The sequence below is a fragment of the Naegleria lovaniensis genome (genome assembly GCF_003324165.1).
Source record: "Naegleria lovaniensis strain ATCC 30569 chromosome Unknown tig012, whole genome shotgun sequence".
NCBI lineage: Eukaryota > Heterolobosea > Eutetramitea > Acrasida > Naegleriidae > Naegleria > Naegleria lovaniensis.
Window position 1 is genome coordinate 556,696 of NW_025407834.1, and position 14,601 is coordinate 571,296.

Below are 14,601 nucleotides of genomic sequence, written 5' to 3' on the forward strand. Positions count from 1 at the left end.
TGTCCCAAAAAGGCCAAAAATACACCGCAAAATCTAAAAATGAAAGACATGAGTGAAATGTTTGAAAGACTTGCAGCGAAACAACAAGCAAGGTCAACAACAGCTGTAGCAACCTCTAGCACTGATGTCACATTATTAAACGACGACGAAAGCAAACAGAATAACATATCAAAAAAGAGAGACAGAAATCAATGCCAAAAACGCAAATACACATTTCGCAAAAGAAGACCGTCGAAAAAGAAAAAGCAGATCAAAAATCATGATTTACAAAGCTCGGAATCAGTTAAACAGGTCTTTCAAGACCGAACCTCATGTTGTGTCAAACATTTTTCCGAAGACGATGTTGTAGAGTTCAGATCACGCTATTCAAACTTGTCCACAGAAAACGCCAAACAGATGTTCGTGTTTAATTCGTTGAAAAACGCAAACGGTTCAACACTGTATCTTAATGGCAAACCTTGTTGCATTCAATGCTTTGCTAAAATGTTCGGCATTAGCAAGTTCAAGCTCAAACAAGCAAAAAAAGCAATCCGTAATGAAGTTGTGCCAAGTACGGGTTGGCATGGGAATACGGGTAACAAAAAACATACAACCAGAAAATCGGAAGCCATTGCTTGGATGCAAGTTCTGTTGGAAAGAGATGGTCAATTTGCTCCCAATAACACCGAAATACATTTACCGTGCTACAATTCATGGAACGACATATTTGAACAGTACTCCGCCGACATGACAAAAAAAAAAGCACCGGCATACAAGACCAAAGTGAACTTTTGTAATCTTATTGAACAAGAATTTCCTACAATAATTCTACCCAAGTCAACGAGGTTAGGAAAATGTGATGATTGTTTGCAATTTAAGAAGGAGAAAGCAAAACTCGAACTCAAGGACACAAAGGGACGAAATGCTCTTGATGAAAAAATTAAAATCCATCAGCAGCATCATGAGAAAGAACGGGCTTATTATTACTATCGAAGAGAAAAAGCACAACAAAACCCTTCGGATATTGAATGTATTATAATTGACGGAGCAGAGGCGATTCAATTTCCAGTAATGTATCCAATCCCAAAAAGTGCGTCAAGTAATGTACAAAAGTTGAAGATGGGATGTTATGGCTTGATTGCACATGGAGCCAACACCAGAATGTTGAAATTGATTCCTCCTCATTTTCCAGGCGGTGCTAATCTCGCTTGCACTGTTTTATATGAAGCATGTAGACAACAAATCGAAAGTAATAACAGATCTAGAACACTCTTCGTTCAAGCAGACAATTGTGCCAAAGAAGCGAAAAACAAATACTCAATTGCTTTCCTTGCAATGCTTGTGCATTATGGATGGTTTGAAGAAATTTTTATTTCCACCATGATTGTCGGTCACACCCACGCCGACATTGATCAAATGTTCAGTACTTATGCAAAGAACTTGCATCAAAAGGACGATAGAGGTGTTGTAGAAACACCACAAAACTTCATAGACAAGATTGAAACTTGGTATTGTGACGGAAGTACAAGACCAAAAGCATCCTTTTTGCAGAGAATGTTTGATTGGTCGACTTTTTTTGATGGTGTTGTGATGAACTTTGAAGGGATTTCAAATTATCATGGATTCAGGATCTTCCAAACTAAAGAGGGTCATGTTGCACTGCAGGTAAAGTTGTACAATGGTGATGAGTCTTCGGTGTTCCACGGACCAGATCAAACAGCCAACACTTGGTATTCAATATTTGTGCATAATCAAATTCCTAAAGGCGAACCTGCATTGATTGAGACTGAAAACAGTGATGAAATATTACAAGGCATTGAAGGATTGTTTCCTCATCTCGCAGACTCTTCGAAAGATTGGATGAGACAGTACAAAGAGTCAAAGGGAAAATCAATATTTAATCATCAACTCAGTGCAAAACCCGAAGATTTTTGGTTGGAGAGAATTATAACGCCACAAGTATCTTCTGCTTGTGTCACTACAAATGCCAACAATAATCTCACACCCACCTTTTGTGCAACAATTCCAAGTGAACACATATCTAAACCACCACACAAACTAGTTGGAGATTACGAATACGGAGAATGGGTTGCTTTTGATCAAAATATTTCACATGATGCTTATGGTGTAGGAATGATTGTATCACACACTCCGTTGAAGGTTGTTGAATACTCTGTCAATGATGACAAAATTTCTGAGACACCGAATGACCTTTTCAAAGCAATTGAGCCGTCATCGATTCTCATCAGGTCGTTCCGGATCAACCAAGATCGAAAAATCCATACAATAGCTCTGAATACTATTCAGAAAGCGTTGTCCAAGCTGCGTAATGAACCTGAAAAAGCCCATAAAAGAGCTCCAAGACGAAAATCCAAACAAAAGAAATAAATTGCCGTTGTGGTTGGATTTCTCGAAAAGTGTCGGAAATTTTTAAATTTATGTTCTATGAAAAGGCCACAACAATGCGTGCGCGTGCTTGTTTGGAAAGCTTTCAATTTGTATGGTGCTGGGAACACGTGATGAAAGCTTGCAAGAAAAAGGTGCAGGTGGGACATTTTTGGAATTGCATAACACATAAAGAGATTCTTCAAGAAAGATGCGAGCCTCAACCTCTTGTTGAAAGTATACTGACTCTACTTGTAAAGATGTAACCAGAGAGTGGTTGTTTTAAGGTTACACCCTAAACAGTTGAATAGTTTACAACAATCTACAATTAGCATGAGAAAACGATTTCAGGTGAAGCTTACGGCCAAAGCTTGCCATTCCTAACGCTCAGAGAGGAAGAGGTAACAGGTTGCTCTTGTTGTCATCTCATGAAGTAATAGCTCCGAATCGGTTTGAAAGATTGGTTTGGTAACACCTTTACCATCAAGAGAAAAATCCCAAGAAATAAGGACGTTGAAGAACAACACCACAAATTAGTAATTAGCAATGGTTGTTCTTGCCCCTAATTTTCCAATGGAATATTTATATTATATGACACAATTGGAATGCCATGAATTGTTGAATACATAGCCGCATCAATCATTGCTTCCCAAGGTTATTGTGATATATGTTGTTTCTCAAAATCAACTTATTCAAGACAGAATCAGCCATCCACACGCATTGTCTTGAATTGATCACTAAAAGCAGGACGAATTAGACACGTTGCCAACTCCCTTTTATTCTGTCGAAAAAACCGCTTCAGTTGACAATTTTTTACAACTTTTCAACAAGACCAAAGTCAAACAAGGACTGAACGCCTTCCTCAATAGTTTGCTCAAGCGAACGATACTGTTTCAAACCAAGCTCAGCCAATGGTTGGGTATCAATACGAAACTTGTTCGAATGAGCTTGTAATTCATCAACCTTATACTTGCTGACGCCATATTGAGGGAACTTTTTCTGAATAAGGTGAACGAGTTCTGCAAAGGAAGTCACAGTACCATTGCAAATTAATCTCTTTCCCACAGCATGTTCACTTTCAGCGGCTATGACATGACCCCATGCAACATCCCGTACATCCACCACACCCAAAGTGAGGGTTTGAATTTGCTCATTCTCACCTAACAGATATCTTTTAAAATTGGTCATACTTGTGTTCAAAAAAGAGGATGGTAGTGGTCCCAACACATAGGATGGATTCACAACCACCAATTCAAACATATCTTGATGCTCCTTGAATAAATTCCATGCTGTCTTCTCGGCAAGAACTTTGGAGTAAAAGTAAGGATTGTTGGTGAGAGTGCTTGTGGTGTTCCAGTCTTGACATGTGACCACTGAATTTGCAGGAATGGGAAAATTCAAAATGGTACCACAACTGCTTGTGAAGACAACGCGTTTGACTTTGTGCTTGATGGCACTTTCAATCACTCCTTTCACTAATGCGATGGCAGGCTTAACAATTTCTTTTTGAGGATCGTGTGCAGTGTAAAAGTATGGAGTGGCTATGCGATAACAGCAGTTCAATATGATGAATGACAAATATTCAAAGTAATGTTTCATTCAATAACACAGTTACAGTATCAGAAATGACAACATACCAGTATGAATAACCACATCTATATTGGCGCCTTGAAATACCTGATCATAATCTTGCTCACTTTTGGCCTCTGCAAATTCCAACGTGGCACCTCCTTCTTTCACATGTTGGAACAAGTAATCATATTTAGCCTTATTGGACAAGTCTCTAACAAGCCCAAGTACAGAATGATCTCTTTGCAACAATTGCTGAATGATATGACCTGCAACGTAGCCTGATGCGCCTGTAACACAAATTTTCATGTTTAATCGGCAGATATGAAAAAGTGAATTCTCTTTTTTCAACTTGTTCTGTAGTGCCTTTGGAACCACCAATTATTTATGAACAAAAAAATTGAGCGAAAGCGGTGAGTTTCTTGTCATTGTAATGTTTATTATGTGTCCGCTCAACAAGAAATTGTACGGAGGACGCATATTCATAGAAAAACCAATATGCCAATTCAACACCACTTTACACGTAGTGAAAATATAGCTCTTCCCTCTGATGCATCGGGATGGAAATGGGCGACTGGAGCTGCAGAAAATCTTACTATCAAGAAAGATGATCAGTCTCTTGAGATTAAGATGAAAACCTCTCCGAAAGGCGATTACTGGAGAAAAACTCATTACGATTTTATACATGATGATGGAAACTTTTTATATTTAAATCGTGATGATATCAAGACGAATCAGAATTTTGAAATTCAAGTAAAATTTAAAGGAGATTATCAAAAATTATATGATCAAGCTGGTATTATGATTCGAGTTGATGAGAAAAATTGGATCAAGACTGGTATTGAGTTTGTGAATAATGTAAAATATGCAAGTGCTGTTGTTACAAGAGATTTCAGTGACTGGTCAACTAGCCCAGTACATTTTGATAATGAATCATGGTTTACTATTCGCGTTGAGTTAGTGAAAGGAGATGTTAAAGTGGAATATAGTCTTGATGATGGAGCCACTTTTCATTTACTTAGAATAGCTCATCTTTTTGACATCAATACAGAAAGTGAAAACACCATACTTCAATTGGGAATTTTTGCTTGCTCGCCCACGAATGAAGATGGAGTTTCAATTGAATTTAAGGATTTAACAATTAAGCAATTAATATTGTAGCTGAAATTGGAAATATTAAATTGGACATAATTACATTTGTAAGTAGAATAATATAGACACACATGTTGGAGGAATTGCTAGCAGGGTTCTATCACCATTATTTTGGCAAATGACTAAATTTGTACTCCACAAGAATCGATTTCTCTAATTTCTAATTTCTCGTACAAACAAAATGTCTTCACACAAAGGTACTCCCCAAGTAGTGTTATCCATACTCGTACTCGTCATAACATGCACCATCCTTTCATGGACACTAACGAATGTTGAATGTCAGCAAGATTCATCATCACACTCTTCACTGCTCTCTATGATTGGTTCTTCTCAAAAAGCATTTGCAGGAAACATCTTCAACTCAATATTATCACAACAACAATCATCTTCCCAAATAGATTCTTCGTCATCCCTCACATCCAACATGGTGCTTTCTCCATTCTCTCTTTTTATGGTTCTGTCCATGCTTGTAACTGGATCTCGTGGTGACACTCAACAAGAACTTTTACATGCTCTTTCTTTGAATCAATCTCAATTCAATTCTCAAAATCTAGCAAGCTTTCCAGAAGCCATGAAAGAAATTATTTCCAGCTATTCCCAAACATCTTCAGAGTTATCCATTGCAAATGGCCTCTTTGTGGAACAAACCTTTGATATTTCACAAGACTTTTCCAACACCATTGTCTCACAATTTAAATCTGAAATTCGTAAATGTGACTTTGTACAAAATTACGAAAATGAACGTCGCTCGATCAATTCATGGATTTCAGACAAGACTCGCAATTTACTTAGAGACGTGTTGCAACCTGGCTCAATTGAATCCCAAACGAAATTACTCTTGATTAATGCCATTTATTTTCTTGGTAAATGGAAAGTTGCCTTTAATCCTGAAATAACCATCTCTGGAAGATTTAGAAAGTTATCAACTACAGGATCAACAACTGAAGATTCAGAGATCTCTGTGCAGTTCATGACCAAAAGAAGAACTTTAGAAAAATACGGAGAAAACGATTTGTACAAATGGCTCAGACTTCCGTACAGCAATGAGGATTTTGAAATGCTCTTCCTAGTTCCAAAATCTTCTGTGGAATTAAGTGTAGAAAATGAAAAGGAATTCATTCGATGGATCTCCAACAAGTTGATCAACAAGGATCAACCTGATGGAAGTAACAACAATGGACAAAATTTATCAGAATTATTCGAAACTTCTACCACTAAATTAAGGATCGTTCAAATTCCAAAATTCAAAGCAGAAATTAACACCTTAGAACTATCAACCATCCTCAAAGAATCTCCATTCAACATGGAAACAAGTTTTAACATGGATCGAGCTAATTTTTCAGGCATTCTCACACAAGAATCTCTATTGAACGGTGGACAATTATGGGTGGATAAGATTTATCACAAAGCAATGCTAAAAGTTGATGAATCTGGCACTGAAGCAGCAGCCGTGACTGTCGCGAGAATTAGTTATCGAATGGCAAGGCCTACAAGAACAATGCCAGAATTTGTGTTGGATCGACCCTTTTGTTTCATGCTTTCACATATTCCCACTCAAAGCGTTTTATTTGTTGGAAGAGTCAATCTTTTAGGATCTGTCTGATGAGTGAACAGTTCTATTGAGAAAAACACACTATCCATGTTTGCAATCTTTACAACAACCATTCGTGTAACTAATAATAATAATAATATTACTACAATGGATACAGTACATCAAGTGGTTTAATATATTATTATAATCATCATTCATGATCACATTGATCACTTAAACACGATACACTCGAGTGAAACCCAAATATTTAGTATAAAAACCCAAATCTCTCTTCTTGACACCACTCTTTGGATTCTCAGCATTCACGACTTGATTTCCACCCACATAAATACCAACATGTCCACTTCTCCACAAGATATCACCAGTTTGTAAAGCTTGTCCAGTCACATCTCTCAAACCTCCAGGATATCCTCGAGTAGTGGTTGGAACATTCTTACCTGCGCTCTTATAAGCCAAATACACCAATGAGGAGCAATCGTAACATGGATTACCCATTCGTTGAGCTTGAGAATAACAAGAACCAACTTTTGAGTTGGAAAAGGAAGCAGCGATTTGACCTGGTGTGCTTGCTGCATCTGATTCTTCATCGAAAGAAGCTCTGTCAGTGACGGAATTGACCCATGTGTTGACAATGGTGTCGATGGCACCTTCAGAGAGAGTTCTTCTTGCGTGGATGCTGGCAGCTGTGAAAGCAAGGAGGGTTAGTAACAAGGCAATCAGGAGGGAGCGAGTCATTTTTTGTGATGTTTTCTGTGACAGTTTGAGTTTGACAAGTGACTTTAGTTGGATTCGATGATTGTAATGAAAAATGTGTCATAACTAATCTCTGTTTCAATTTCATGGGAAAACGCCATTTTCTCATACTAACAGCACCAATCCTTGAATGGTTTGAGGAAATAGATCAAATGCTCGGTACAATACCATTAACGTTACAACATCAAGGAACGGATGTTTCCAAATGTCTCATTTTCAACAATTTACAATCTTGTAAGGGCTGACTATTTCTGAAAGAGATCCAAAAATGGTTGTGTGTTGTAATGAAAACCATGACAATATTCCATTAATGTGTATTCACACTTGACTTTGTGCTTTCATGTCGTTTGTTAAACACCAAAGGACCAACGATCTTGGACTTGAAAAAAACTTGGCTTTATTCAGAAGATAATTCTTCTTTGATTTCGATGAACATTAGCACAACACTCAAAAGTCCATTATTGGCGTCAACGGTTTCAGAACAACCATCTCAGCATGGGCCAGGTGCATGTTGGAAAGAATATATTTGTAGTACTTGGTTTTTTAAACTCACCCTCTTCATGATGTTATTTTTCCTAGTGACGAGATATGAACAAGTCTTGGGCTTGCATCATGCACCTCCAGCATCGATTATCTACACAGGAAATGGAATGACCTCTGTTGTAGGATTCATAACCGACGTGAATAACGATCGTTTGTTGGATTTTGTAATAGCTTATTATCAGAGAGATTATAACTTTGCAAATAATGTGGTAAGTGTGATTAGAACAAGGAATGCATGAATCTCTCCGACTGACTTTGAAACTTCTACTCAATGAATATGAGAATAGATCTACCTCAATAACGGATGCGAATACGTACGTCACTCAAACCCGTATGAACCATTGGTGTATTGTAAACAACATTTTCTGAATCAAATAATGATCAAATGGGAGGAGGACCCTCCAGTTGTGACTCTCCACGTTCCCAATGAAACATTCTCTGCCATACTAGGTTTACCTTATCACCCAGTTGAAATACCAGCTCTGATCTTTTCCATGAGTGGCGTCAAGATTGGAACACCTATGGAAAAGTTTTTTAAGGGGCATTTACCCATTCATTATCATTCCATTTCGAAAGGAGATGAAATTTATGTAGGTCAACCAGGTCCTCCTCTGAAACCTACTTCAACAAAGCCAAGCTCAAACGCGGAAGATGCCTCGTCATCAAGAGATGCTTATACTACACTACCATACACCGGAACTGGAACTGGAATGGGTGCATATTACTATGGAAATACAGAACAGCAGCCCTATGATGTCACGAGCTCGAGCGGTCAAGCTACAGGCGGTCAACAACAAACAGGAGTGATCCCTGTGACACACGGAAAGGTTGGGCATCACCACTAATTCAATATAACTCAAAGAAGGTAGTTGTTCCTTCTTGTTAACTTTCGAAACCCTTCCCTTGTCTTACTTTGTCTGAAATTGATGCCAAATATGGCTTTTTAAGCACCGAGAAAACTTATGATTCGAGCGTGAAAGGAACGTCAGCGTTTAAAAAGAAGCAACGTTGTGATGGTGACCCGATCCTACAACAAACACATGCTACCATCGTCACTTTCTTCAATTGCAAGCCTGTCTACCATTATTCCATCCATCATACGATGGCTGTTTCCCTGTGCATTATTATTGTTATTACTATTCAGCGCTTCTAGCGTCTATGGTCTGCATGGAATAGCTCCAACTTCAATTGTTTATACAGGTAATGGTGACACAGCAGAAGTTGGATATATTGTGGATGTTAATAATGATCAATTGTTGGATTTTGTGTTAACGTATTATCAGCGAGATTTTAACTTTGCGTCTAACGTGGTATGTAGGTGCTTGACAATTTCTGATTAATTATTCTAAGGAAGCGCTTTTGTAGATATTCCTCAATAATGGTTGCGAGTTTGTGAGACATTCAAGTCCTTTCGAACCATTGGTGTATTGTAAACAACATTTTCTGAATCAAATCATGATCAAATGGGAAGATGATCCTCCAATTGTCACTTTGCATATTCCCAATGAAACATTCACAGACACAATCCGTTTGCCTTATCATCCAACTGAAATTCCAGCAATCATCTTTGCAATGAGTGGTGTCAGGATTGGAACACCTATGGAAAAGTTTTACAAGGGTGACACTCAAATTCAATTTCATGCCATTCAAAAAGGTGATGAAATTTACGTTGGAGAGCCTGGTCCTCGCAGTGCATCGTCATCCAGGAGTGGTAGTAGTGGTGGTGGAGGAAGCTCACGGTAGCTCAGGCAGTGGTTCTGGAAGCAGTCCAAGCAGAAGCGGAGGACCTTTGGCGGTAGTACTAGATATCACGGTAATGAGGGATCTGGAAGCTCATGAAGTAGTTCTAACAACCAAGGAGGCACTTCTGGTGGTACTCAACAAGGAGGATCTGGTAGATCACCATGAAAGACCAATCTCTTTAGTACACATACCAACTGATATTAGGTATTCTACTCCTAATCTATAAGCTGTGTTTCTTATCACCTGTAGAATCTAAGGCCAGAGAGGAGGGATTTGTTTCATGTGTGATGATAGAATCCATGGTAGCCATCTCAATAAATGACTCTGAAAGAGCATCTTCTTCAGTAAGTAAGGCTCTCTTTTGCTGGGAATTCTTTTTAGAGTAAGAGGTCATTCCATTGAGCATCTCTCTTCCTTTCGCCTTATTGGCAACAAATGCAACAACGAGGCCAATGACGACAATGACCAAGCCAGTGATCAGAACAATGTACCAATATTGTCGCAAGAAAAGTACCACATGCCTTCCATAACTATATTTGAAATCAGCCCTAACACTGAGCCATGTATCATTGCCATTAGAATTCACAACGATGAACGCATACAGGCCAACATCTCCCACAAAGAGTAAGGTATCATCGACATTAGTGGTGTTTAAAAGTCCTAAGCGAGCGGCATTCTTTCTCAAAAGCCCCAAAGATGGATTTTTCAAAAATTCCAAATAATCTTGTCCTTTGATGATCATGAAATTACATGGAAAGCTGCCGCATCCACCAAATATTTTCAAATTGTCATTTTCCTTCTCTTTTGTGATGTTGAACAAAAACGGAACTACGGATGAGGAGGGTAATGTATTATTGAACTCAAATATTAATTCGGTATGGTTATTATTGTTCATTCCGAAGGTTTTTGCGTCCACTTCTTCATTTAACAAGATGACAAGTTCTGAAATGATAAGCAAGACAAGAACAACGTCGCAGAAAAGGTCAAGTCGAATTTTGATTTGCCTCATTTTTAAACAACGCGGAAAAAGTTCTTCTGGAACACAGCATTTTAAAATTTATTTGAATTCCTTCTTGTTGGTGTTAAATTCTTCAAGAACTTCAGTGATAGTCTTGACACCAAGCTCTTTATCGCTGTCTCTGATTCGAATGTTCACCGAGTCAGTTTCCATTTCCTTTGGGCCAACGACCAAAATGTAATTGTATTGAGCAAGCTGAGCATTTCTAATCTTCTTGTCAATTCTGTTATCGCTCAAGTCAACATCAACGTAGAAGCGAGCATCATGGAGAGTCTTGTGGACCTTTTCAGCGTATTCATTGCACTTCTTAGAAACAGGCACCACAATGGCTTGTCTTGGCGAAAGCCAGAATGGCCACTTTCCACCAAAATGTTCAGTAGTAATAGCCAAGAATCTTTCTAAAGAACCAAAGATAGCTCTGTGCACAATGACTGGTCTAGTCTCAGTCTTATCCTCTGCAGCATAGGTCAAGTCGAAACGAATTGGCAATTGGAAATCCAATTGAACAGTAGCACATTGATGTTCTCTCTTCAAAGCGTCAGAAATCAAAATATCAATCTTTGGTCCGTAGAAAGCACCATCTCCTTCATTCTTTTGCCACGAGTGACCAAATTCGTTCAATGCTTCCTCTAACTGCTTTTCAGCTTGATTCCATTGTTCAATTTCTCCAAGATATTTCTCTGGTCTAGTAGAGAGGAAAAGTTTAAATCCAAACCCGAAAATCTTGTAAATATCCTGCATCATACCTAAACAAGACATGATTTCTTGTTTGATTTGATCTGGTCTACAGAAAATGTGAGCATCATCTTGTTGGAATTTTCTTAAACGAGTCATACCGGTCAAGGCTCCCTTCAGTTCGTTACGGTGCAAAACACCAAAGTCAGCAAAACGAATTGGTAATTCTCTATATGATCTATTTCTATGCTTAAACATTAAGCAGTGACTTGGACAATTCATTGGCTTTAAGCTATGTTGAGCCTTATCAATTTCTAAAACAAACATATTTTCAGCATACTTGTCCCAGTGACCAGAAGTCTTCCATAAATCACTGTGGAAAACGTTTGGAGTTTGAACTTCGGAATAACCACGATTCCAGTATTCGTTTCTCATCATGCTTTGGATAGTGTTGAATAAACGTTGACCATGAGGTAAGAAGAATACCATACCAGGAGCATATGGATGGAAGAACCACAATTCTTGCTCCTTTCCAATGTTTCTGTGATCACGACGCTTAGCCTCTTCCATCAAAGTTTGCCATTCTTTGTGAAGTTTCTTATCAGGGAATGACATGGCATACACACGTTGCAAAGTTTCTTTGGAAGCATCAGCTCTCCAGTATGATGATGAGTTTTTAGTGACCTCAAAAGTGGTGACTTTTCCAGTGTGAAGAAGATGAGGACCCTTGCAAGGATCGATCAATCTTCCGCAACGATAAACAGAGCAATAATCTCCTTCCTTAACCTTTTCGGAGAGAATTTCGACCTTGAATTTGTTGTCAGCAAACAATTGAAGGGCTTCTTCTTTGGTGACGAGCAGTCTTTCAAATGGTTGCTTTTCGTTAACAATCTTAGTGACTGCTTCCTTCACTTTGTCATAGTCGCTTTCAGACACGACTCTAAACTCGTGTAAATATTTACATGGTAACCATGATGTGAAGATTGTATGAATATGAAAATCCAATATGTGAATAAATGTTGAATATTCAGTGCAATGATGATAATAATAATACAATCGTGTCAAAATAAATTCATCATCATCATCGTCATTACGATAATGTTCTATCATCATCCATTACTATTATAAAAACACAATATTACTTACTTATCACCCATAAAAGCTTCATAGTAGAAACCTCCGTCTTCCAATGGTGGACCTTTACAGAGGAAGCACTTGAAGACATCTTCCAAGGCTTCACCCATAACGTGAGAAGAGGAGTGCCAAAAGACTTCCTTTGCTTCAGGTGCGTCCCACTTTAATAATTCCAAAGTACAATCTCCTTCGAGTGGTCTTCCCAAATCCCAAAGAGCACCATTCACTTTAGCAACCACAACGTTAGCAGCCAAACCAGCCGAAATGGACATGGCAATATCATGAGGAGTGGTTTCATATGCCTTTCCCGGCTTGGTAGAGTTATCGGGCAGAGTGATGGTAATATCCTTTCCAATCTTATCACCCAATTCATTTCTTCTTCTTTGCTTGAACTCATCAAAGAGTTGGCTTCTTCGTGCAAAGTATTGATCAATATTTTCAAAATTAACAGAAGGTTGAGACATTTTTTTTGATGTTGGTTGTAATTGGGTGATGCTATCCGAAGTTTAAAATTTCCGAACCTGAGAAAGTTTCATTCATTTTTAAAAGTGAAGAGGTGAAAATGAACCTAATCATCTGGTTCATTTTCAAATCTTCACTTTGAAATGCGTTTCTGTGGAGCTATGCTAGCACAATGTCGAAGTGTTGTTAAAGTAAACACAGATTGAGAATACTGTTATTGATGTTCGAAATAATTTGTAGAAGGATCTCGAAAAATGTCCCTCAATAAAACCAGACTTGTTAACTTCAAACGTTTTAACTGTGGTGAGTTTTGAGAAAAGGATGACCACAGGTGTGACCAAAATTAAATGAATTTAATAACAAACAAAATTGTAACACCTTTATGAAATAATCATTCTCTTCAATTCGCTGACGAGCTGCTTCAGCTCATTAATCTCCTTGCTTTGATTTTCTTGTGTTTGCCAAATCTGTTTAAGGATATCTCCTAATTTTTGTTTCATCAATGAATTTTCTGGGGCTTGACTGATCACATAATTAATCTCCTCTGGTGTTGTTAAGGATAATGATTGGTGGTCTTGTGTGCTGCTAGATGTCGAGGATGAACCAGTGTTATTCGTGTTGCTATTAGCAACAACATTGCCATTTTGACGATTTGAAATCTGTTGCTCTTTTGCTCTTTCAGTAAGCAAAGATGCTTCTGAGGTAATTAAATCAATAATCTCATCATCATTAGATGCTCTATTACTCACAGGCCTAGTTGTTGTTGGTTTCTTCTTATCGAGTAAGGGACTATCCTGCCATGTGAAAAGAGAAAAATCAGAATTGTTGTTATTGTTTCGGTCCACATCATTGTCAAAGTAATCAATATCATCAAATATTTCCAAGTTGTCAGTAGTTGCTGCATGAATATCATTAGTAGTCAAGTGTTTGCTAGTTGGATCGTTCGATTGTGGTAAAATTCCTGCAACCTCTTCAACGATGCCATTATTATTTACATCCAAGTCTTCCAATTTAGTTTTAGAGTCAACACTAGAAAGAGATGGTTGTGAAGAGTTTGGAACCAAGTCAGTAAAGCCGTCATCAGTATTTTCTAACATGGTAATTGGTTTTGGAACAAAAGATGAGCCATATAAATGATAGGGATCAACAAATATTGGAAATGCTGTGGAAGGAGAAGGGGCAGAATCTGTTTGCATGGGTGAAGTAGGTGTGGGTTGACTTGTTGGAAGTGAAGAGGGATTGTAAACAAATGGTTGTTGACCGATTTGCGAGGCAGGAATTGGAGCAAAAAATACAGGATAGGGTGGAATTCCTAGCACTTGTTGTTGAGGCTGCTGTTGGGAAGAATTGGTGGTTGTACCGTTTTGAGCAGCGTTTTGTTGAGCCATATGCATGTACCACCACGGATTGTAAAAGTATGGATAAATCACACTAGATGTTTGGTTGATGTTGTGTCAGTGTTGTTGCCATTCGTATCCACAGAGTTATTTGTCGTAGCGCTTACGTTAGTAACTCCTGTTGCGTGTGACGTAGAGTTTTGAGGAGTGGTTGTTGTTGGTGTCAAAAATCCATCCATCATTGATAAGGCATCGATACTACCCACAGGAGAAGTCGCCATTAATGGATTTTCAATGTC

General features: G+C 38.3%; 10 protein-coding genes across 10 annotated transcripts; 5 read left to right on the forward strand and 5 right to left on the reverse strand.

Annotated features, from left to right (window-relative positions):
- Positions 1 to 39: 39 nt before the first annotated feature.
- On the forward strand, positions 40 to 2,367 carry C9374_001392 (uncharacterized protein; the record flags this gene model as incomplete). Its single annotated transcript, XM_044689847.1, has 1 exon — positions 40 to 2,367. One exon carries the CDS (start codon positions 40 to 42, stop codon positions 2,365 to 2,367), a length of 2,328 nt encoding a protein of 775 aa, XP_044551790.1.
- Positions 2,368 to 3,177: 810 nt separating this feature from the next.
- Positions 3,178 to 4,242, reverse strand: C9374_001393 (uncharacterized protein; the record flags this gene model as incomplete). The annotated part of the gene is made up of 2 exons (XM_044689858.1): positions 3,178 to 3,905; positions 4,002 to 4,242. 2 exons carry the CDS (start codon positions 4,240 to 4,242, stop codon positions 3,178 to 3,180), a joined length of 969 nt encoding a protein of 322 aa, XP_044551791.1.
- Positions 4,243 to 4,431: 189 nt separating this feature from the next.
- C9374_001394 (uncharacterized protein) lies at positions 4,432 to 5,094 on the forward strand (the record flags this gene model as incomplete). Its single annotated transcript, XM_044689869.1, has 1 exon — positions 4,432 to 5,094. One exon carries the CDS (start codon positions 4,432 to 4,434, stop codon positions 5,092 to 5,094), a length of 663 nt encoding a protein of 220 aa, XP_044551792.1.
- Positions 5,095 to 5,266: 172 nt separating this feature from the next.
- C9374_001395 (uncharacterized protein) lies at positions 5,267 to 6,688 on the forward strand (the record flags this gene model as incomplete). Its single annotated transcript, XM_044689880.1, has 1 exon — positions 5,267 to 6,688. One exon carries the CDS (start codon positions 5,267 to 5,269, stop codon positions 6,686 to 6,688), a length of 1,422 nt encoding a protein of 473 aa, XP_044551793.1.
- A 162-nt stretch (positions 6,689 to 6,850) lies between these two features.
- On the reverse strand, positions 6,851 to 7,372 carry C9374_001396 (uncharacterized protein; the record flags this gene model as incomplete). Its single annotated transcript, XM_044689891.1, has 1 exon — positions 6,851 to 7,372. One exon carries the CDS (start codon positions 7,370 to 7,372, stop codon positions 6,851 to 6,853), a length of 522 nt encoding a protein of 173 aa, XP_044551794.1.
- A 446-nt stretch (positions 7,373 to 7,818) lies between these two features.
- On the forward strand, positions 7,819 to 8,778 carry C9374_001397 (uncharacterized protein; the record flags this gene model as incomplete). Its single annotated transcript, XM_044689902.1, has 2 exons — positions 7,819 to 8,142; positions 8,221 to 8,778. 2 exons carry the CDS (start codon positions 7,819 to 7,821, stop codon positions 8,776 to 8,778), a joined length of 882 nt encoding a protein of 293 aa, XP_044551795.1.
- Positions 8,779 to 8,973: 195 nt separating this feature from the next.
- On the forward strand, positions 8,974 to 9,676 carry C9374_001398 (uncharacterized protein; the record flags this gene model as incomplete). The annotated part of the gene is made up of 2 exons (XM_044689913.1): positions 8,974 to 9,243; positions 9,299 to 9,676. The coding sequence occupies 2 exons, from the start codon at positions 8,974 to 8,976 to the stop codon at positions 9,674 to 9,676; spliced, it is 648 nt and encodes a 215-aa protein (XP_044551796.1).
- A 220-nt stretch (positions 9,677 to 9,896) lies between these two features.
- C9374_001399 (uncharacterized protein) lies at positions 9,897 to 10,685 on the reverse strand (the record flags this gene model as incomplete). Its single annotated transcript, XM_044689924.1, has 1 exon — positions 9,897 to 10,685. One exon carries the CDS (start codon positions 10,683 to 10,685, stop codon positions 9,897 to 9,899), a length of 789 nt encoding a protein of 262 aa, XP_044551797.1.
- A 48-nt stretch (positions 10,686 to 10,733) lies between these two features.
- C9374_001400 (uncharacterized protein) lies at positions 10,734 to 12,967 on the reverse strand (the record flags this gene model as incomplete). Its single annotated transcript, XM_044689937.1, has 2 exons — positions 10,734 to 12,309; positions 12,516 to 12,967. 2 exons carry the CDS (start codon positions 12,965 to 12,967, stop codon positions 10,734 to 10,736), a joined length of 2,028 nt encoding a protein of 675 aa, XP_044551798.1.
- Positions 12,968 to 13,345: 378 nt separating this feature from the next.
- On the reverse strand, positions 13,346 to 14,359 carry C9374_001401 (uncharacterized protein; the record flags this gene model as incomplete). Its single annotated transcript, XM_044689948.1, has 1 exon — positions 13,346 to 14,359. The coding sequence occupies one exon, from the start codon at positions 14,357 to 14,359 to the stop codon at positions 13,346 to 13,348; it is 1,014 nt and encodes a 337-aa protein (XP_044551799.1).
- Positions 14,360 to 14,601: the final 242 nt, after the last annotated feature.